General features: G+C 41.8%; 1 protein-coding gene across 4 annotated transcripts in view; it reads right to left on the bottom strand.

The window, feature by feature from the left end:
* LOC308463003 (small integral membrane protein 10-like protein 3) overlaps positions 1-24776 on the bottom strand; it is a 28952-nt gene that overhangs the window by 2273 nt on the left and 1903 nt on the right. The window contains exons 1-5 of one of the 4 annotated variants that reach the window (XM_080981130.1): positions 22147-22266; positions 19431-20332; positions 13659-13759; positions 5081-5240; positions 454-688 (exon numbers count right to left, since the gene is read on the bottom strand). In XM_080981130.1, coding sequence (XP_080837256.1) covers positions 454-688; positions 5081-5240; positions 13659-13759; positions 19431-20255 — 1321 coding nt within the window. In that variant the 5' untranslated portion in view covers positions 20256-20332; positions 22147-22266. Of the gene's footprint in view, positions 1-453; positions 689-5080; positions 5241-13658; positions 13760-19430; positions 20333-21758; positions 21778-22146; positions 22267-24776 lie in introns of those variants that run through there. The other 3 variants (XM_080981132.1, XM_080981131.1, XM_080981133.1) reach the window with 3 other exon arrangements.

The following is a 24776-nucleotide window of genomic DNA, read 5'->3' as shown; positions in this document are numbered from 1 at the left end:
AGCAGGGCCAGGGAGGGGGTGTGGCCTGGGATGAGAGGGTGGTGGAGTTGGGTACTATGACACCCTGTGCAAGGCCAAACCCACCCCCAACCCCGCCTTCCCAAAGGCAGGTAAGGGGGCGTGAGGGCTCTGGCGGGGTCCTAGAGCCCTCCCGACTCCTTCCCAAAGCTGGGGAAGCACTAACTAGGCTTTCCACCCAGGCAGAGAAACTTGGTCCCCAATCCTGAGATTTCCCTACCCCTTGCATAGGAAGAAAGGGTTGTAAAAACCTCCTCCAACTCCCAATTTCCCCCCAACACTGGACTGCTTCTATCTGACCACAATCTCCACTGTTTCCTCTAATTTGGCCATAAGAAAGAGGGGCAAAACACCTGTATTACCTCCTTGCACTTGAAAAATGACAGAACTACCTTAAAATCAAAACTTATTAAAAAAAAAGGTTTGAAGCATTACCGTAAGCAATAGCAAGATGTAACGCAGTCGCCCCATCACACTGTGGATTTGGGACGTTCACGTTAATTCCAGGGTAATGCAAGAGCGAAGACACGAGATGCATTTTTCCAGTGTTTACTGCGGCATGAAGTGCCGTGTTTCCATTTTCTGCTACTTGGTTTATGTTGGGCACAGGAAGAGCCTGGAAAATTAGCAGGAAATACTGCTCACCCACCGAAGCAGAGCTAAGGGCCAGCTAGAATAAAATCAGAAAGCCGGCATTTTGTGCACTTTCCTACATAATCTACTATATATTTGGGGAGAAATGTTACAAGTTATGCATTTGCACGCCTCCTCTTAAGATATCATAAACGTATTTTGCACGATGGTTCACGAGATCAAGGAGATCACGAGATCCACCTATGTTTGGATACAGTTGGACACCATTTAGAATGAAGATGGCAAACTGAACCTTTCAAAATTGCACTGATTTTTTGGTTTCTTAGAATTCCTGAGTAACACTGCTAGCATATTGTACAGTGGTACCTTGGTACCCAAACAACTTGGAACCCAAACACTGCAAACCCAGAAGTTTGCGAACTTTTTTTAGAAGTTGAATATGCTCCGTTTTGAGTGTTATGCTTCCAATTTGAGTGCCACACGTTTTGAGTGTTACGCTGAGATCTGTCTGTTTTTGCTATTTATTTTGCGTTTTTGTTTTTGCAGCTCTTTTTGTTTTGTTTTTGTGACTGTGTGGAACCCAGTTCGGCTACTGATGGATCGATTGTGTGACTACAGTACACTGTTTATTGCTTTCATTTTATGGATCAATGGTCTCGTTAGATAGTAAAATTCATGTTAAATTTCTGTTTTAGGGGTTGTTTTTAAAAGTCTGGAACGGATTAATCCATTTTGCATTACTTTCTATGGGAAAGTGCAGCTTAGGTTTTGGAATGTTTGGTTTTGGAATAGACTTCCAGAACAGATTAAGTTTGAGAACCAAGGTACCACTGTATACTAATAGCAAACTCATTATGTGAATGTAGAGTCTTATGTAGCCAAAATTGCACACATCCACACCAAAGGAAATATCAGCAGGCTTTTGAGAACCCTAAGAATTCCAAAGCAGCTCAATAAGGACTGAGCATGCTCAATGGACACAGAATGCTGGACTGCACAAAACCCAGGGAAGGGGAATAAAAGAGCTCTCCCAGTAAAGAATATGGTTGGTTGTAACCCTAAACGGAAACACTCCATGCTGCAAAATTTTGTTGCTAGACCCATTTTGTCAATGCATTAATTTTTTTGATTTCTAGGTCACTTTCATCTCTAATTCTCATTTGCCTTGAAGTTTTAAAACTAAAGTAATTTCCATTTCTAAACCACCTAGAAAACTCATGGAGAAATAAGTTTTGTTATTCGGTTAGGTCTTAATGTAAAAATACCCCCCCCCAAAAAAAAACCTCCCACCTCACCTCTCTTCAGATAGGCTAGAACCAATGTTGAAATAAATTTAACTACGTAAGTACAGCAGCATCAGAAATCTCATTGGCGGTTTTGGAGTTTTACAAAACGCTTGGGGATTTAGAGCATATAAAGACTTGCATTTTAAAAGACTTCCAGTGACATACGGTAAATCAAGCCCTTGTGGATCAGTCCAAAGGTCCAACTGGTACTGCGTCTCATTTCCTACAGTGCAGAGTCAGTACCTTCTGGGAAGTCCACACTAAAGGCATGAAGACAATTGCACACATTTCTTGCTGCCCCTCATGAACTGTTATTTAGCACTGTACTGCCTCTGAACCTGGAGGTTCCACTTCACCATCGCAATGCAGCAACAGAGCGCGGAATGGGGCACATCTCTGGAAGATCTGAAGCTTCCCACACATGAAGAGTCAGGTTCAATTCCTGCAAACTCTAGCTAAAGAGCCCGAGATAGGAAAGATCCCTGTTGAAATCGTGGAAAGACAGCAATACGCAAGGGAAGCAATACTACTCCAGACTGTCATGACTCAGGGTACGACAGTTTAAAATAGAACTGTGCATCAGCACGGGAGTTGCAGAATTCCTGCAAATCCAGGCACTAGGAAGCAATGCCTGCTTAGGAGGCAGCAGCAACCTTTTTGCCCTTTACCCAAGTGACCTCACCACAAAAGGAAGTTCATTCCCTTCCCTGTGGAGCACATAGCTTTCTAGACTATCAGGAGTTTAGAAAGAGAAGACCTGTCTGCCTTTGCAATGACAGGACAGTTTTATCAAATGAAATGGAAAAGCAAATGCCATATAACAGTGGTTCCCAACTGGTGGCCTGAGGACCCGTGGGAGTAACCCACCCAGGGGGTCTGTGGCACAATTCACATTACAAAAACTACCCTAGAGATATCCATTATTTCAAAAGAAGGGTTTCCATGGCTTGGCTTTTGAAAAACAGGGGGTACACAGTACTTAGCTAATGGGGAACCACTGCCATATAACAAAGATCTGGCCCAGAAGGCCAAAAAGGTTTCCCATCTCTATCTCCCACCACCACTGGCAACCTCATGGGCCAACTATGACAGGTGATGGGCTCATTTGTCAATCACCAGACACCTTAATTACATCAGATGATTGACAGGTGGGTGATGGTGCCCACCTGTCAAGGTTGGCCTGTAGAGGTAGGGGGAGGAGGGTTGACTTCTCCATGCACCAGCTGAGAGATCAATCCTGCTTAACGCTGGTTTGGGGTACATGAGAGAAGTCCCAGCCTTGTTTTAATTTCCACTTTGATTCAGTTATCATTTTGTGTGTGAAAAAAATGTCTTTTCTCCAAGAAGCAACAGAGATCCAGTAATGGAGGGGGAAGGAGTGTTTGCCCCTTTGCTGCTTTCTAAGATAGAACCTCCAAGTTCAGAGCCAGTATACCACTGAGTAGCAAGAGAGGGCCATTGCCTTCATGCCCTGTGCTTTTTGGCTTCCTGGAGGTATCTTGCTGATCACTGTGGGAAGCAAGATGTTGGACTAAGAAGTTAGGTCTTCAGTCTGATCCAACAGAATTCTTCTCAATTTTTTTAAATGCTCAGCTTTGCACAGCTTTTGTAAGCCACTTATTCAAGCAGTATCTAAATTTTGAGATAGATGAACGTGGTGGCAGAAAAGAATTGGGGTTGAAATGGAGTGAGCTGGAGGAGGGACCCAAATGTGAGATGCAGGACCTAGAGGAAGAGTGGCTTGGATTTTTCATTCTCCCTTTCACTCCATCACCCTGCTCTCGCCCCCACCCCAGGTCAGCATTCCATGCCAACTGAGCATGCTCAACTTGTATAACCTCATCAGTAATTGTTGTCATCATCACCAACGCCACCATTTATGAAGATAATGATGGCTCTTGATCAAGATGAGGACCTCTTGGGTGTTAAGAAGAAACAGCACCTCCGCAGAGCCTCTCAATACTTATGGCATCCATTGTAAGTCTGGTGTCTTATAAACTCTTTTATAAGAATTCCGATTGCAACACTGGCCTTTTTCTGTTCTGTGCTAATCTTGCCTAGAAATAAGTCCCACTGAACTCTGTGGAACTTACTTCTGAGTGGATAAGCCGAGGAATTCACTGTAAATTACTTCTGAGCTTATTGAGGAGCTCATCTCCCTGTAATTCACGCTTCCAAGGAAAACAATTTCCGAGAGATGCTACTGAGTTTGGGAGGCAGGCATCAATTCAAACGTTTCCCTGAACTAATAAAGTTGACACCAGCTTGCTTCTGCAAAAAGACAATTGCAACACCATGTGGAATTTGAACAATCACCACTCCATAAGCCTGCACATTACCCTTGGGGGATAATGGATCAACAGCTGTGCAGTTTTCAGAAGCAGTCATTTAACTCAGCCTCACACCGCTGAAGGTTGCTTCACACATTGTAGTTTCAGATGTGTACCAAAGACATTTTAGGTTGGATATGGGGATTCTTTGGTCCTCCAGATGTTGCTGAAGAACAACTCTCATCAGCCCCAGCATATATGGCCACTGGCCTGGGATGCTTGGAGATGTCACTCAGCAACATCTGGAGGGCCAAATGTTCCCCACGCCTGCTTTAAGCACCGTATTTTTCGCTCTATAAGACGCACCAGACTACAAGACGCACCTAGTTTTTGGAGGAGGAAAACAAGAAAAAAATATTCTGAATCTCAGAAGCCAGAACAGCAAGAGGGATCGCTACGCAGTGAAAGCAGCAATCCCTCTTGCTGTTCTGGCTTCTGGGATAGCTGCGCAGCCTGCATTTGCTCCATAAGATGCACACATATTTCCCCTTACTTTTTAGGAGGGAAAAAGTGAGTCTTATAGAGCAAAAAATACGGTAGCTGGCAAAACATCTAAAGTGTAAATGTGACATGTTTGCAAATTCACATTATCATAAAAAATGAATCCGAATTTTTTTAAATCTAAGGGAATGAGAGTGCATATCAGAATCAAAGTTACACCTAAATAGCAATTTACAGTGCAATCCTAGACAAGCTTACTCAGAAGTAAATGTAATTCTCTCCCACATGGCTTACTCCCATGTAAATGTGCATAGGTCTGCAGGCGTAACATCTTCCACACCTCCTGCTTTATAATAAGAGTTTCAAAAACCTAAAAAATAAATGTAAATGTGAATCTTCTGAGTGACTGACCATTTCAAGGAAATAATCCAAGATCTTTGACTGATCATATATAGTGGCTAAAAATATTAGATTTCTGTTCTTTTCATCAGCAACACTGAGATCAAGCTTCTGGCTTCTAACAAGGTAATCCAAGACATCTGCATATCCCAACTGAACAGTCTGTAAAGCTCTGAGGAGGGGAAAAAGCAAATATGTTAACAGTTAACACTGCTTGGAAAAGAAGACAGAAAAGCAAAACTATTTCAATTATTTACATTCCATGCAAACTGATTGGCCACTGTTATGTCCGATCAACAGCCAGACTCCAAAGAACTATGCATTTAATTTGGTATTTCCCCTCCTAAGCCAGCCTCCCTTTGGAGAGTTTCAACAACAGTTTGCAATAGGAGACGGGAGTTCAATGTCCCAAGTAGAGGTGATGGCAGTGAACCAACAGGGTATATATATATATATATATATATATATATATATGTGCCCTTTGGGTAAACACGAAGTTGCTTTCTGCACCTTGCCCAAAGGTTTCTACATATATCTGAAGACATGATCAAAGAAGATCAGAAAATAACCTCTTGAGGGGGAGTGCTCCAAACCAATTTCATTCATAAAGCCCTAGGGACAGTCGGGCTTCAGACCCAGTCATCTCACCCACATCACCTAGATCAAGGATGGGGAACCTGTGGTTGCTCATACGTCATTGAGTTCCAGCTCCCATCACTTCAGCCAGCATAGCCAATGGTAAGGGATGATGGGAGCCAAATCCAAGGGCATCTTGTGGGTCACAGGCTAGCCACCCCTAACCTATGAAGCAAGTCCCACTGACATCACCTTGCCAACAAAGGTCCGTATAGTTAAAGCCATGGTTTTCCCAGTAGTGATGTATGGAAGTGAGAGCTGGACCATAAAGAAGGCTGATCGCCGAAGAATTGATGCTTGTGAATTATGGTGCTGGAGGAGACTCTTGAGAGTCCCATGGACTGCAAGAAGAACAAACCTATCCATTCTTAAGGAAATCAGCCCTGAGTGGTCACTGGAAGGACAGATCGTGAAGCTGAGGCTCCAATACTTTGGCCACCTCATGAGAAGAGAAGACTCCCTGGAAAAGACCCTGATGTTGGGAAAGATGGAGGGCACAAGGAGAAGGGAACGACAGAGGACGAGATGGTTGGACAGTGTTCTCGAAGCTACCAGCATGAGTCTGACCAAACTGCGGGAGGCAGTGGAAGACAGGAGTGCCTGGCATGCTCTGGTCCATGGGGTCACGAAGAGTCAGACACGATTAAACAACTAAACAACAACAATTAGGAAATAATTTACAGTTACACTGTATTGTCTCTTTCAATTTGATGGTGTATGTACGATGGCTAGGTTCTATGTCCACTGTCAGAGCAATTTTGTCTCTGAATTACATTTGCTAGGAATCACAGGAGTGGGGAGTGCTGTTGTGCTCAGGTCCAGCTTTCAAGTTTCCCATAAGCATCCAGTTGGCCACTGGGATGCCGGACTAGTTGGGCCATTGGCCTGATCCAGCAGGATCTTCTCACGCTCTTCATCAATATACAGAATGAATTCAATTCAAAAGCCTGTTTCAGGACAGCAGGATTCATACTGCTGCTGGAGAATAGGTGGAACCAAGGCAAAGAAAGCAGCAAGACCCAACATCCTCCTTCATTTGAATAAAACTATAAGCAAGTATACTGTTTCCAAATCAATGACTAGCTATTTATAGACAAGACTTGAAAAAGCAATTTGTCTAGTTCAGGGGAAGGGAACCTGTGTCCCTTGAGATGCTGTTACATTACAACTCCCATATATATAATTTTTTGGTTACACAGCAATCTCAGCATGTGTGTCTGCATGTTCTCACACAGCACCCACAGTATTATCATTCTCTCATATAGTTTTCCATCTACAGGAGAAACTCCTCCTGCATACTTGTGTTCAGGGCAGCTGTCTACCAGTTCCACCGGGTACACCAGCTGAGACCCTACCTACCTGTGCATTGTCTCACCAGAGTGGTACATGCGCTGGTTATCTCCAGCTTGGACTACTGCAATGCGCACTTACATGGGGCTACCTTTGAAGGTGACTTGGAAACTACAACTAATCCAGAATGCGCCAGCTAGACTGGTGATTGGGAGTGGCCGCCGGGACCATAGAACACCGGTCCAGAAAGACCTACATTGGCTCCCAGTAAGTTTCCGAGCACAATTCAAAGTGTTAGTGCTGACCTTTAAAGCCCTAAATGGCCTCGGGCCCAGTATACCTGAAGGAGCATCTCCAACCCCATCGTTCAGCCCAGACACTGAGATCCAGCACCAAGGACCTTCTGGCAGCTCCCGCATTGCGAGAAGTGAGGTTACAGGGAACCAAGCAGAGGGCATTTTCGGTAGTGGCGCCCACCCTGTGGAATGCCCTCCCATCAGATGTCAAGGAGATGAATAATTATATATATTTTAGGAGACATCTGAAAGCAGTCCTATATAGTGAAGCTTTTTAAGGTTTAATGTTTTAATATGTTTTTATATATGCTGGAAGCCGCCCAGAGTGTCTGGGGCAACCCAGTCAGATGGGCGGGGTACAAATTAATGATGATAATGATACATGGAACATCCCTATGCATACATGGAACATTCTCATCACAAAAGAGAGGAAGAAGCTTCTGCATGAGTAGGAGTCCCTTTCCCCAAGGTCAGGAAGGCTAGAGCTTGAAGGAGAGCAAATGCTTCAGCAATGAAACCACTAAGACCAAGGCCCCAATCTGCCCCTTTCTCTCAGGGCCTGGTCAAAGCCTGACTTGCAGCTAGTCACTTCACCAGCAGCTGTGAAGCTGCATGGCTGGTTTGCTGCCACCTCTGCTCCAAGGGAAGATGGGGGGGGGGGTGTCTAAGAACCAGCCAGGATCCCAGGCAAATGGTATGGGGACCTCCAAAGCTGTGGCAAGGATGTTCCAATTGGATGTCTCCTCCACACTGGTAAGCATGAGATCTGCTAGAAGGTCCTTCCCCTGAAGAGACCTGAGGTTCAAGGTCTGGGCAGGGCTGAACGCTGACAGAACTCCTGTCTACCTGGCTCTGCATTCTTCTTCAGCAATACATCTGCTCCTTCTTCACACAGGGACAGGATGCAAATGCATTTGAGGATTGAGCAACATCTAGGAATGCCTGTGTATGTCTGCAAACTGTACTGGACAGAAATCGCTAGGGCCGCTCTAATTATGGTCATTTCTGAGCATCGTAGAATAAAGGCTATGCACGTTATAGCAAGTGACCTGAAGGGGCACACAAGTACGCTAGCTTGGTAATAGCCTAGAATTAAATAAAATCAGTAGGTGGATGGAAGTACTTCGAAAAACACTGAGATCACAGTGAATTGCTCGAGGCTAAACAGCCTGATCTCTGTCAGATCAAAAGAAGCTGAAAACTTCTCTGACAAGGACAGGCCATCTTCAGAGCGTTTCTTTAACCCATGGGCGAGCCTAAATCAAAGAAGCCTGGGACGGCATAATTTCTAGTGACTGATATTAAAATAAGGCCCACGAGGATGCTCTCCCAGTTTTAAATGGTATAATTTTAAATATAGTATGGCAATCTTATATGCATAGGTGTATTTATACACATTGGCACTTTCTAAGCAAATTGCAATGGTTGGTGGCTGATGAAAATATCTGCCTATGAACCATGGCTGAGAATAAATCAACGAACCCGTGGATTCTTTTAACTTGCAGATGAGAATCCGTACATCAAAGGAAACCAAAGCTGCTGCTGACAGCAATTCCACTCCAATGCAACCTCACTGTCAGCATGTCACAAGGTGGGAGCGATTCAATACATCTGTTGCAGCAATGCTGAGAAATCTGGGGCACTAAAGAGACAAACTGATTTATTGCAGCATGAGGCGCCATAGGCAACAACCTGCTTCATAGGAAGGGGGGATCGACCCATGCCTTCCAGGTTCTCAGCTGGTCCCTGATCAGAGGAGGTGTTTCCATTTGCTTCTCTCTCTCTCTCCCTCAGTAGTCTTACACACAGCTAGACTCTTCACCGGCAGCAGTAAAGCTTCTGTCTGGCATAAAAACATATGCTTCCTAGGGACAGCCAGCTGAAAACTACTTTGATTTTTAGAGCCTAACTTCCTGTGATGCTATTGGGCAGGCAAGAACTCAACCGTATCAAAATCCTAAAACGAACACCATCAGCTGTACTGCTGGATAAATGTTTAATGGTTATTGCATTTGTATTTGTTTAAAAATCAATAAAAAAATTGTTTTAAAAACACACACACAACAATACCAAACTCCTGACTCCAGCTCTACCTGCATCCTTTCTGTCACACAGATTTATATGGTGGAAACCGGATTTATTACCTGCCTTATTCAACAAGACATTCCAGGACAATATTATTGTGCAGCTGACCAAGTCCCAAAGTCAGGAATAATGGGTGCCAGAAGCATTGTACTACATTAGGAGTAGCCAATGTGATGCCCAATGGATGTTGTGGGACTCCAGCTCCCATCAGTCCCCATCAGCATAATCCCCCATCAAATACAGATTAAAATGTGGGGTTTCTGGAAGTTTATTTATGCATTTCTTAAATTTGGTTCAATTGACCGGCCATTCTTTTCTCTTTTGAAGTGCACAGTTAACTATTTGTGCATGATTCTAACTGGGGGCGAGTACGTTTGGCTAACAGGATATAAGATTTTCATATAAATGTGCAAGGGAGCACAATACATATGGAAGCATGAGATGTATGGGGACACTGGCCTCTGCCAATGCATAATGTGTGAATGTGTGAGGAGAGGCTTGCAATACAACAGAAAACAGTTGACCAGACATGTTCCAGTACCACATACATGAGCTCCCTCTAGTGCATTTTGTTAGAACTGGCCTCCTGCACAAAGGAAAAGCAACTAATGCACAGTAGTGTTGTTCGTAGCACTTTCAATACCATGACCTTGCACGTGCTTTAAATATTTATTTGGTATTAATGCAAAAGCACATGCTCTATATCACTCTATGGACCTCTGAAAACTTCAGTGAGCAAGGCAACCTCAAACTAAAAGCAAATCATACCAAGACTAGATTTGTTATCCCCCTGTGAAATTTTGCTGCATTTCATAATAGCTTTGTAGGGGAGGGAGGGCATTCTCAATCTACCACAAGCAGCTCACTGGGTTGGGTGGAGCATCTATGCCAGCTTTCCAGCAGGTGGGCAGCTGTTGCTTACTGACAGGAAGAGGGGAAGGGAGTGGGGAGGTCTGTGCCGTACAAACACATTGGCAGTACCAATCAGGTGTTCCTCCCAGTGTGTTTGCACTGCACTGACCTCTGAGTCGCTTCTGCAATCTACACAGACATATTTCCCCTTTGGTCCACCACATTCAATATTTTATAACTATTATTAGATTTCATTTATAACCTGTTGCTATACAGTCCCAGGGCAGGTTACAACAACTTAAAATTCAATATGAAAAACAGTTCTTCTGGGGTGGAGGGGAAAAGATAAAAAAAAATTTAAAACAGTTTCAAAAACCAGAATAGCAAGAGCCAGCAGAGCCTGAGGATTATGCTTGTATTTGGTAGGCCTTTATGATGGACCTTAATAATCGTCCCATCTCAATGTAGTCTCCCCGCAAGGTATGAATTCATCGGGAAGCAGCTTTAATTAGTATTCCCCCTTTTTATTTTCCTCATCATGATTTAACTCATGTGTCTATTCCCCTCCCCACTCAATTTTTTCCTTACAATAAATAATAAATAATAATAATTTATTATTTATTATTTATTATTTATACCCAGCCCATCTGGCAGGGTTTCCCCAGCCACTCTGGGCGGCTTCCAGCAAAATATTAAAATACAATTTCTATTAAAATACATCTTACAATTAAATGTCAATGCTCTTTTGTTGGCCTTTTATTTATTTCAGTATATTAAAATCTATACTTATGCTATTTTTTTCTTCTCTTATATACCTGCCACGTCCACGATGTGCCTTGTTAAGTTTTTTAGTCTGTTCATTCCTTTCCAAAGATGCATGGCCACTGGACTAAAAATATACAGTTTATTTATTTTTTAAAAAGGAAATACTATGATTGACTGGTAAGATTCCAGTTCAATCCTTGGCATATCCAGTGAAAAGGATCAGGTACCAGGCGGTTCTGAGGACTGGAGAGTTGCCAGTCAGAGTAGACAATACTTGGCTGGCAACTCCCTATGAAACACACACAGAGTGGTATTTGATTTTTTTCCCTCTGCACTTCTGACTACCATCACTGCAGCCACCACCTATTGCAAACTGATTTTGAAACTCTCCTCACCAAGAGGTAAAGGACAGACAACTATTTGCAGAAGGCCCCACAGAACTTGTTCCATCATTTATCTACTTATTTATTTCATACTGCTTGATTGTAAAAAGCCTCTTTGGACCTTGGACAGTGTCAGTATATCTGCCCTTTCAACTTTATGTGACAGCAGAAAGACAGATTGAAAAGGATAGCTGACAGCAGTGTTGTTTCCTGCCGAGACAGACAGAAGAACGACAAGACTGGGAAAAGACAGGAAAAGCAAATTGGTTCTGGGTTTTCAACCACAACTTTTTATTTCTCTTTTTCCACGCAGCTCAGTAAAAACCATCCAGCAGCATTTCGTGTTCAGACTTTAAAACCATCACAATGCATATATATGGTTTTCAGCTTTGATATATTATGCTAATTGCTATGACAACAGTGAGAGAAAAGTTTAAAATTCAGCAGATTCGCAGGTGATATATAGATACTTAAAAATGCTGCAACATTTTTAATAACATTGAATTTGACCTCTATCTCCCTCCTGTGGTGCAAGGATGCAATCCCACCATCAGCTTCTTGAAATTTGTGTACAGTATTTGTACAGATACCAATGCACTCCTGGGTTGCAACTCTCTTTGAAACATAGTTTGAATGTGGTACATGAGCCCCCTTTCATTAAGATATTGTTTTAATAAAATGCAAAAATCAAGACAGTTGCTGCATCTCTTCAACAGTGGTCCATGCCAAATCAAAATCTAAAACTATTACTAGAGAAACCTGTGAGCAGAAGTTATAAACATTTTCTTGATAGGAAATCCAGTGGTGCACAGGAACAGCATGTGCAGAGGAATCCCATAATGCTCAATGGAGCTCTGCTTCCCGTTTCCCCATCCCAGTGCAAAGGCATGGGGAAAACACTTCACACAAAGCACAGCAATTAAATTTCAGTGTATCTGAAGAAGTGTGCATGCACACGAAAGCTCATATCAATAACAAACTTAGTTGGTCTCTAAGGTGCTGCTGGAAGGGATTTTTTTTTATTTTGTAGCAATTAAAGGACTTGCTGCCACAAGGCATTTTGGAAATGGGCCTCAGGGTAGGTTTAGAGGTTTTGAAAAGGGAATTGGACAAAACTAAAGAAAAGAGAGTAGGCCATAAAAACTCCCATGCTCCCAGGCAGTGTTTCACTAAATGCCAGTGGCTGGGGCGAAACCGTGGGAGAGCGCTGCCATTGTCATGCCTGGGAAGCACCAGGCTGCCCACAGAAAGACTCAGGATGCAGGAATGGGTGAACCTTTGATGCAACCCGTCAAGGTTCTTATGTTGTTATGCATACAGACAGTGCCAGGAGGCAGTGGAGAAAATGGGTGATCTAAGTGCACCTCTTGTGCTCCCATTTAACTGATGTGCACTGATGGGGTTTGGAGAGATATACTGGAGGTGCAAATCTATTTTGTCTTTCATGCTGCTTAGATCTGCAGTTCTGTCGAGGGATTAGGGGGACAGAGGCCTGGCAGAACTCTCCCACATTTGGGTACTATGCCCATGTCTGACTGATCTGAAACCCTGACATTTTAGCATCCCACCCAGTGCCCCATTGTGCATAGAGGGGGAAACCCAGAAATGCAATTGACTAAGCTGTGCTGAAGAAGGAAGAACATCAATCCATTTAAATGCAGTCCTTGCACAAATTCCATTGATATTAATTAATGTTGCAGATAGGATGCTGATTTGAGAAGTTGCACCCTTGAGGAGGAAGAAAAAGGAACACACACGGTTTTGCTCTACAGAACATACAATGCTATGTTAGTTTCTTCTATGAAGCAAGTGAGTATTGGTCAGTCACGTACAACAAATATTTCAGTCATGCAAGGCTTCACTGTGAATTAGATATGTAGCCTCTATAAGCATTACCAACTTATATACTACATTCTAAAAAGCCTTTCTACATACTTGTGTGGTTATTAAAAAAAAGACTAATAAGCAAGACTATTGACAAACATCAACAAATCATTATTGTGCTGTGATTTTTGGCGTTGCATACAAAATTTAGTACAGGCACATAGTCAGTTCAAGCTTATATATATATATATATAAAGCACAACCTAACTTTAAGACAATGGCCACAATCCACCAGCAACCATCTCGGCTGGGCAAGTGGAAAATTATACATCATGGTGGGTGGTGCCCAATGACTTCACAAAGCAGTGCAGCTTTTGCATCAGTTCTAGTTTAAACACAATATTAAGTCAGGAAATATGCTATCAAAAAGTTTCACTTTCTAAATGTGAGTAATCTTACCTTTCTTTAACCACTTCGCTGGATTGCTTTCTAGTAGCAGAAACAGAACTCTTGATAGGTTGTTCAGAAGAGAGCTGGGTTTTGACCAATGCCTTATAGAACTGAATTTTAAAAAGCACGACATTTAGCGAATAATCTTATAATTTAATTCCAATTCTGTCAATACTCAGGAAATATAAACTTGTCTAGAGAAGATATGTCACATGAATAAGGCATGTAAGTCTGCGGAGTGGGCATTAGTTCTCCCCGTCCCCCAGACTTCTAATGATATATTGCTATTTCACAGTAAACCTTCAAGGACATTTAGAAAGCAATTCAGGGACCATTCACGTTGCTACAACCCCTGTTTCAAAAGGGCAAAACTCACTCAGGTGCAAGTATGCAGTTGATGTTTTAACTCGTAGCTTAAAAAGGGCATTTACAGAGAATAATTCCGAAATCTGCCTCGGCTTTCTAGGAGATCAAACTCTATCTTCAGTTTTAAAGTCTCTTTTTCCACAAAAGTGGACCAAGAAGCCACATGCAGTAAAAGTGGTGAACACCCTAATTAGATATTAAACAAGCCCTTCTTTGATTTATACCCACCCCTTACTCCTCACCCCCTCATCAAGAACAAAACATTTTATTTTTATATAAGCCTTCATTGTCAGCTAAATACATTGTCAGTTAAATAATTCTAGTAGTGCAAGAAACTTCTTTAAAAATAGATTCCTCCCCACCCCACCCTAGTATAAAGTGCAGACTCTACAAGTATGTTGTTACAATACAATCCACAGCCTAATTAAGGAGATGTATTCAAATCTTTGCCAATGTAGGCTTCACTTCTAAATGTATGTACTTGATAAGTAAGCCTCTTTAGACTGCATGGGACATCTGAATAACAAATGTGGTTAGGACTAAGCTGCTAGTCCCTCTGAAATAAAAGGTAAAGTCATATTCCCATGTCTGTGCTTAGCTGAGAGTAAGCCTGAGTACACACAAGGGGATAAACAGCCGATCAGGCTGAACATTCTCTTAGCTTAACAGAACTGTGGATCATACTGTTAGTAACTTCACTAAACCCACTTTCCTTTTAGTTCTGCTGGAATGTTTCAACTACCATCCAGGTTTTTAAAAGTCAAAATTCAAGGCAGGTACACAATTTTCATTAAAAGTACAAGTGCACTAAATTCACTCGGAAATTTTAAAGAGAGATGCTAGAAACCTAACATACACACAGATACACATATTTTAGGCAGAACCCTATGGCCAGCAGGCTCTTGGAAACTTTCATTTCAAAAAGAACTTTGACACGATGCATTGCTATTCAAGAAACACAAACCCAAAGTCTTCTTGGGCTCGCAGAACTTGTTGCATCGTCCCCCAGATATGAGTCTGTATCATTAATGCCATAATGATTATTGCAGCTTGGACTGATGAGATGTTTTACAGCAAAATACTGAGAGCCACCTGTGGCTTTTAAACACACAGAGCTTTAAGATGCATCTGTGTCTATCTATTCCCAAAGGTTTCTGATATTTTGCAAAATGCAACTTGGTAGGTGAATGCATGCAGCCTCTTTTAAGCAGAAGTGTCATTCAGAGAGGGCAAGGGTGCTTCAATTACTACCTCAGTTTTCAAATATTTTGGACCACTTGTGATAATTTTTCAGAAGCACCTATGTCTCTGATTATTATGAGGTATGCAGGGAAAGGTGCTCTTGAAAGTCACTGCTTTTGGGGGGCACCTCTTGAACTGTATAACAATAAGAGGGCTCTGAAATCTCTTTCCCCCAAAGCTCTACCAAATCCCTGTAATTCTGCCTCTGTTACCAAATGACACCTAAATGCGCCATTTATGCCTCTAGATGAGAGTATCAACAGGAGTGCTGTCAAGCAATTGCTATGGGTAGAAGTAAAACCAACCAACATTTTACACAGAAAAGACTATGGGATCAACACACTATAGAACGAATACAGGGACACAGTGGTACCTTGGTTTAAGAACAGCTTAGTTTATGAACGACTTGGATTAAGAATGCTGCAAACCCGGAAGTAGGTGTTTTCGTTTGCGAACTTTGCCTTGGAAGCAGAACATGTTGAGTGTGTTCCATTTGTAAATTGAGTCCTCCGCTGCAATGGGAAAGCACGCCTTGGTTTAAGAATGCTTTGGTTTAAGAATAGACTTCCGGAACGGATTAAGTTCGTAAACCAAGGTACCACTGTATTTCACAGTAACTAAATGACAGTTAAAATATCCATCAGCATCTAAATGAGGAAACTGGTTGGATTCCAGTTCCCATCAGCCTCAGGCAGAATGACCAATGATCAGGGATGATGGGAGTTGTAGTCTTGTAACGCTCAGAGCACCAAATGTTCCCCAGCTCTGATCTAAACAAGAAGCATAGTTAACTAAGATTTCCAGTTAAGATTTATGCTTTCTGCCTTCATAAATGCCTTAAAACGGAAGTGCTCCACTGGCTTATTCTGACACCTCAACATGACAAATGCACAGAAAACCAATGCACACCTGAGTTATGTTAATGTTCTAGTGCGAGATGCAAGACTGCAGAAAGAAGCCAGCCAAACACAAAGAAAGTAAAGCTGCCCGAACTTCTGTTAAAGATAAGTAATCTCCAGACAATGAGCCAATCAGTATACATTACTTTCATCCCTTAAACATGGCTTGATGTTGTTACCCATTGTACATGGATGTTAGCCACGGTTAACACAAACTAGGATTTGGTCCTAATCCAAGAAGTGAAACCAGATTCTAGCTATGACTTCAAATCCAAAGTGTCAGGAGCAAATCCTCATTATTGTTGAATGTTGGCAAAACAATGAAGTATGGCAAAAGGGTTGGGGAGAAAAGAAGCTAATAAACCTATGGTGCATTTTTAATCCTTTAAGCATGGTTCAGGGATGGGAAACATTATGTCTGCTCTGGCTCAAGGAGATTTAAAAAGATGACTGCTGAAAGCAGAGCATAACCATACCACTAAACACTGGTGAATACGCCTGTCCTTTGTGGGTGGATGTTCTCTATTTTTCAAGGGTTTGATTAGCTCTCGTCACACACTGGCCACATGAAGGGCTAACAAACGAATACAGGGGAACATGGTGCCCTGACACCATGCCTGGCTGCTCCTCCAACATCCTACACATTGGGAAAAGGCCTGAAGTGAGAGCCAGCTATTCCACTAGTACAATAAGTGTTAGCTGCACAATGAAACTTCCCCACCCTCTCCTCTCCTGATGCACCCTATAGATCTGCTCTGATAGGTTAGGGGAGCTGATAGTGCCAGCAAAACAGTTTAGGTGGATACCACCACTGACTTCTCCACCCAATCAGATGCTTCAATCATATAGAGGCCCACAAAGAGCCTAACACCTAAAGGGGGCAGCTATATTCTGCTCACTGAATAAGAGTTTTTTTATTGCAACACATTTAGTTCTCATTTGGATATGGATTTCTTTTTTTAAAAAAATAATCAAGTTTATGTCATCCAATCTTTTAAACTCACATACAGTCAGACAAAGCAGTAGTTTTGGCATTTGTTTGGAATAACTACTGGTACTTTATGGGTAAGGAAAAAAAGAAGCCTTACTGGCGGTGCTTATATACACAATATCCTCTATATTTGGCATAAGGATAAAAATTCTGCAATGAACCGTTAGGGACAGAACTATAAATTGAATGCTGTTAAAAGACATAAGGGCTATACATCTGTAATATATATTGCCTCACAGATCTAGCTGAAAATTACTAAGTCATCTATCCAACATGTTTTCTTAATAGCTTAAAATGTCATTTTTAAAATGGAAGACTTTCCTCACAGTCCACAATTTCATATTAAGGCTTTTATTACAAGCATTCTGATTTGTGGTTGTGTGTGTACACGCAAAAATCAGTAAAAAACTGCAAGGAGACAGAAGTCTTCATGACTTTGGTAGCAATGCACACACACAAAAGGATCTTGAAGTACCTTAAAGACTGCCAGATTTAATATGGTAAAAGTTTTCATGGACCAGAGTCCACTTCATCAAATGCACAAAAAGAGGGAGAATGCGGATATGAAATCGCTGATCCCCAAGAAATTATGCCGCAATGTATGTCAGTATTTAGGGTGCCCCATGACACTTGGTTATTGTTCTTCCTGTAAGAAACTAAGCAAAGCTATTCCTCTTAGAAAAAATAAAAGAAATAAGAAGAGTGTGACACAAGATTCCTACAGCATTCCAACTCTTGATTATTTTATTAAATAGAATGAAGGCTTGCATCCATGGCAATTTTTTACCCAATATTGAACACCAGTCTTCCCCCTGCACCTTGTTTTGAACTACCATCTTCCATTCCCATTCCCCATGATGGCTACGGTCAATGGGAGTTGTAGCCCAAACCATCTAAAAGGTACCAGGTTGGGGAAGGCTGGTGTACAATCATCTTTAAACACAGTTTAACAGCATGCTTAGCCCATGTTCAGCCAAAGACCTTTGCCTAGGAACAAGTTAAACAACTGTCATGAGTAGCAATGGAACCAGCCCTAAGGATCCCTGACAGCCTCACCCATTCTCCCCCCGCCCCATGCCAATAGTAGCCAAGGCAAGATGCTTATCTGCATTGCCAAAGTTCAGTTTTTTAAGTGGCTGCTGGCAGGCACCATGGCCAACACTCCACCCCAGACGAATATAGCTGAGATTAATAATGAGACATTTGTGCTGACTTCTAGACACATTCATTGCCTACGGATAAATTTCACAGCTCTAGAGTAACCAGTTCTTTTAAAAGAAGCACATGTGTTCAGTATCAGATATATGCTTAGAATAAAAAGACCTTACTAACGTTGCTGCAGTAGGGAGACTTCTCGTAGGATTTGTTCAATTGAAATGCCAAACAGGGAAAACATGGGCTTTGCAGCTTCCCCCTGCCACTGTCTTTTCAGAGAATTATCAAACAACGGATTCCAAGAGCAGACGCAGTGGTGATTTTTGTTGGGGTGGAATGCCAAACCAGCTTGACCAAACTGCTGTTTTCAAAACAGTTCAAGCCACAGTTTCAGATCCTGGCTCAGTGGCCACTCGCAAATCATGCATCTGTCAGATGGTGGCAATTTTGGCATTACAATTGAACTATCTCATAGCGTGAACAAGGGCAAGTGGATTTAGGAAGGCCCAACAGAAGCGCTGAACGGATTATGTTTAAAAAAGTAATGTACACTCACAATACTTGCATTCAACTATCATGCACAAGGCAGAAAGTTGGGGTTGTTCGTGACGAGTGTAGATGCAATGAAAAATATAGGTTTGTCACCATAATACATTTGAAACAGCCCAAAGGGGTGCAAAGTTCAGACACGGCAGGTTGTATCCAACTAAGTTATATTCCAAATAGATACAGTGAAATTAATAAACCTAAATTATGCATGTCCATTAATTTCAATAGGTCTAATTGCAATAGGACTAGTATTGGATACAACCCTGTCCTAGTAATATTTATATACTAATTCAGAAGAAATAACGGGATGGGGTCCTTAATGCCTGTTATCAGCCAGTTCTACACATTTTACTCAACAGGCCTGAAAATATTGAAATCTTCTCCATCAACATACATCATAATAAAAGGTATGACAGCTCACTAACTCTCTAAAGCTTTTTTTTATGTTGGTTGCCTAAAAGTTATTACTACAACACTTCTTGTTATTATCTCTCTTGGCCACTGACAGATCTTAAAAGTACTTTACAAGGAACATTGCAACAAACTGGCACTAGCATTTCAAAACTATTGCATTTTTACCTTCACTATTGCATGCCAGAGATTTGCAAGTGCAAATGCTCGTATAGCTAGCAACCACTGAGCTATCTGAGGGTTCTTGGTTGTGTACTGTATAGCTGAAAGCATTTCCTTATATTCAGATGTGTCCGCTGAAGACATAAGGTTTAAATAGTCAAGAAAAACATATGGGTTCTGGTCGTTCACAAGTCCGATGGGATATTCACTCAGCGCAGCTGCAAGAATGGAATTCAAATCCGATGGCTGGAACTCCTTGGAGCCTGACCCCTCAAAAGCAAGGCGTACTTCATCCTCAATAACTCCCATTTCCAGTTCTAACAGTTGCTCTTTGTGGTTGTACTGGAGTTCAGACAGCCAGAAATGTGCAAAACGTACAAAGTTATCTCCACAACAACTCCACGTGCCCATGTCACTAATGAAGTTGCGTGCCTTCTCCAGCCAGCCTGTCACCGCAGTGCTATCAAAATGTTTAAAGAGCTTTTCAAATATATCTTTTTCAGGAGAAAAAAGTGGACCTAGCGATTCCTTGGAAGATGCAGCTCCATTCGCCGCATCACTCAAGCGCGGTGGCCTTTTTTTGCCAATATGAGGCAATGGGACAGCTTTAAACAGAGTGCAGTTCCTGATCTTAAGAGAGAAGAACTCCTTTTGCAAATGATTATTATCCACGTGAGAGTTGTTCACTAACGACTGGATATTTGGAAGACGAAGAATTTCATTCTGCTCATTCAGGGCATTTTTACGCAGGTGTTGGTGTCCTACATCATCTTCCTGTTCCATATTAATATAAGAGATATGCATCACCCGTCTGTCCTCCAAACTCTGCATTGTACTGAACTGCAGTAAATAATGGAATGCCTTTTAGTTGTAGCATAAGTCACGATTTAGTGAATCTCAATATGTACCTGAAACAACACAAAAAACAGAAGTAGTTACTTGTTGTCACTAGGGCTATAAAGCACAACAAAGATATCTTCTATTGTACTAATCTGCCTTTAGGCAGATTAAAGTGAACTGAAAGATTAATTGATTACATCATTGCACATTACCAAAACCTCAATACAGGTGTTTTTCTAAGATACTGAAGAAATGGCCCATTTACTGTTATGTACACAAGTGGTCTTTGGCTTGTATGCTGTCCATTTCCCTCTCCAGTGTTCAAAATTAACCAGGTGCCAGGCACATTTTGCACCCTGGCTATTGGCCACTTGCAACCAGTGAAGATGCCTGGGCTCCAGGATGGCGCCTGACATCTCCACCATCTGGAGGTGCATGCCTGGAGATCCTTGGATCTTGACTGTTTTCACATACTAAGACCACATCCTGTAGAATTCTATCAGTTACATTTCATCTGCACCATCAGAATAAATTTCAGGAACCGAGATGTTTCTTTCTGTGCTGCCTGAGAAGGAGCAGTGAACAACGTTATAGTTAATTGTTGTAGCTTGTCTTCACTTACTCCATCCCACTGTCCTGTTCACAGTTGTGAAGAATATTCTTACATTATGAATGGTCTGTGTCACCACTAAGAAAAAAGGTAGAAATAGGCCAATATATGTGTGGCCTGTCCCTGGATCAAATGACTTTTTTCTTCATTTTGGAGGGGGAAAGCAGTCCATTATTATTATTATTATTATTATTATTATTATTACTATTATCATTATCATCATTATCATTACCATAAATCAGTTTACTACAGTGTTCGAAACTCCCATTGTTCTAGGTGCATTTTGCGACGGGGAATTTCATTAGCACGAGCAGTTTTTGAGCCCTGGGTGCAGCACTGCGCCTGAGATTTCAGATTAAAACTGCAGAGTGGAAGTGAAGGAGGACCTTTTTCTGCCTCTCCACTTCCAGCTACTCTTTGGAGACTGGAGAAGAGACCGTCTTAAGAACATATGGGGGGAAAGGACTAGACCATGTGAAAAATGAACATAATATTTTAGCTGCAGTTCATTCATTTTCAGCTTTGTATTATTGTTATTTAAAAAAATTGCCTAGACATTCCATTGTTGCGCCCATAACCTCAGATTAAGGTGCCATTTAGCTCCTAGCTTCCGTATCTCAGTTTCGAACACATTGCTAATCTACTGAGTAAACAGATTTAAAGTTGAAACTCTAACCACCATCTCATATCCAAGTATTTGTTTTAAGCAAACCACCCTATGAAGTACTCAAATATTATACAAGCGACCCCCCACTTATGCAGGGGTTATGTTCCAGCATCCTGCGCACGTAAGTGAAAATCACATAAGTGGAGAGAACCCTCTAAACACCCTTCAAATGCCCTCTCTACCACTCTCTCTCCAATCCAGATCAAAAATACTGTACCAAAAACAACTTCAACTGGAATTGAAGCTCTGGGGCCAGCGGGAGGCTGGAGGACAAGCAGAAAAGCAGCTGCTGGCGCTGCGCTACCCCACACACCAGCTGTTAGGCAGAGAGTCTAAACAAGGCCCGGTTGTGCCTTCAGTCTCTTCTCTGCCCTCACTGAAGTCCTCCTCAGGCTCCAAGGACTCTCCAGCCCTCTCCCTCCATTTCCAGGTATGAATTAAATGATGTAATTATTTCCCACCACCACACATATATGCAGTCGTGCGCAAGTCAACCGCAAGTTGGGTGTGTGTGTGTGTGTGTGTGTGTGTGCCTGTACTCATTTTGGAGATCATAAAGAAAGGCAGTTCAAAACCAAACATTCCTCTATTCTAGTACACATTACCTTCTGTTTCGCTTTACAACTAGAATACTGTAATTTAGTTTTGCCCTTTTGTGAGCTGATGCAACGCAACTGTCATAACAATTGCTAACTTCAACCAATAAGATTCCAGGAGGTAAATTATGATGTCATAATCCAGAATCATTCTAGAGCACAATTTCTTTAAAAATATTAAGCAAAATGTTGTAGAAGTCTCTTTTTTAAAAAAAAATAATGATTTCTGCTGAGACAACAGTGACTTGATTTCTCTACTGAACAAGGAATAATTTCCCCTAAGCAGAAGAGAGACCAGGAGACTGTAGGAATTTCCATCTTAACATGGCAACAACAGGGCATGTATCAAAATGCAGAGCATCACATTTTCTGAACAACAATCATTGATCTACATACAGTTTTAAAATCAGGAGATGAAGAGATCATGCTATAGCAAAACTATTTAACACATCAAGACCACCTTGATATAAACAGACCCTTATGTAAGTTTGGTCACCAGAACGTTTGTTCTTATTGCAACTTGACAAGCCAGTTTGCAGGTAGCTATATCAATCTTGCTACCAGTGATGTTGGTTTTCTGGGAAAAAATGCAAATTGCAAATTAGTCTGTTTTGTGGTCTGCACTGGAACATTATCAATCTGCATCAGAACAAAATTCTGATGCCCTAGAGAGTGATCTAATTAAGCATGTTTCTTTTATTTCTATATAATACAAATTTAAATTTTTGCAACTTCCAAGATTGCCTAATAATAAATTTGCTATAGGCACCCACTCATTGTTACTAATCAAGTTATGAAACAGAGAGTTTTCTACAAAAAAATTAAAGCCATGGAAAATTCTCCACCCTCCCACCCAGCTTGTTCCTATCACAGCACTCCAGACAAATCTGTGAAACCACACCCATGTCAAGGAACTAAGTACAGTAAGGGTGAAAATAGATTTGAACAGAGATACAGAATACAATGCACTACCTCCCACATTACACCTAGGACGGACTGCGATCAGTGAAGCAATCAATTACCCCAAAAATGTATGTAACCTACTTACAAGGGACATGATTTATTGAATTACATTTGTATCCTACCTTTCTTCCATAGAACTAAAGGGAGGGTTCCTTGTGGTCTCCCATACAGGAAATGACTAGACAATGACTATTTTGGAGTCAGTAAGGTTGCTGTATCATGCAACTTCAGACCATAATCTTAGATAGTTGTCAAAAGTGAGGATGCCTGCCAAATCTCTGCTGGAAGAGTCTTCCATAGCACGGGGTCAGTCATTCTAAATGTGCAGCTTTTGGCTGAAGCCAGCTGGGTCTCTGTATCATGGGGGACAACTCTCAATACTTTTCCAGATGATACAGTGGTACCTCGGGTTACAGATGCTTCAGGTTACAGACTCCGCTAACCTAGAAATAGTACCTCGGGTTAAGAACTTTGCTTCAGGATGAGAACAGAAATCGTGCTCCAGTGGCACGGCAGCAGCGGGAGGCCCCATTAGCTAAAGTGGTGCTTCAGGTTAAGAACAGTTTTAGGTTAAGAACAGACCTCCAGAACGAATTAAGTTCTTAACCCGAGGTACCACTGTATTAGTGATCAGGCTGAAATATAAGGTTCCAAGTGGTCCTTAAGATTACTTGGACCCAAGTTGCTCAGGGTTTTGTATAGTAACACAAGAGCCCTTTTTATGAAACTAACTGATGGGAAGGTGCCAATATGCTTTGTGCCCTCCTTGATAATGTCCCAGATTCTCTCTGAGACCTCTGGGGAAAAAACAAGTGTATAATTTGTGAGGGGAGGGGGCAATACACATTTCTACTAAGAAACCCAAACTCTTATATTTGATTATTTTTTTTAAGTTACAGATCCATCTACAGCACTAGAAAAAGAGATCACGAGAATGGTCAGAATCTGAGTAGTCTTTGACTTTCTTAGCCCAATGGCCATGGTGCCCATTTGCAACAAATGCAAACAAAAACAAAAAAATAGAAAGAGCAAAACATGCAGACACACTGCCCAAAGTTTGGCAAATTAAGTAAAATTTAGCAGTGAGCACACCACTTTCCACAGGTTCCAATATCAAAGCCTACCACATAACTGAGGAAATATCAACTTCAAAATATACCTTTTTCTATCATCCAGAAAGCAACATTATTATATACTGCTTCTGATTAGGCCAATAAAATATGCCAGCGAGTTTCATAACTGGGCAGATATTTGAACCTTGGCCTCCAAGGTCCTAGCCTCACACTCTAGCCACTACACCACTGGCTTCACAAGAATAAAATGAAGGACTGAGGCGGGAAGTGTGAATATAGTGGTACCTCGGGATACAAACGGGATCCGTTCTGGAGCCCCGTTCACACCCTGAATAGAACGTAAGACACGACTGTGCATCTGTGCGTGCGCGGGTCGCGTTTTGCCGCTTCCACGCATGACGTCATTTTGAGCATCTGCGCATGCGTGAGCGGTGAAACCCAGAAGTAATGCGCTCCATTACTTCTGGGTTGCCGCGGAGCGCAACCCGAAAGCGCTCAACCTGAAGCACATTCAACCCGAGGTATGACTGTACTGGAGGAAAGCCAGATTACAAAATGCAGTTATTTTTAAAACTATTTTGTAAATTTCAACCATTTTCATTT

The sequence above is a fragment of the Podarcis pityusensis genome (genome assembly GCF_964106645.2).
Source record: "Podarcis pityusensis genome assembly, chromosome: 14".
Classification (NCBI taxonomy): Eukaryota; Metazoa; Chordata; class Lepidosauria; order Squamata; family Lacertidae; genus Podarcis; species Podarcis pityusensis.
This window is presented reverse-complemented; position numbering and strand designations above follow the sequence as displayed.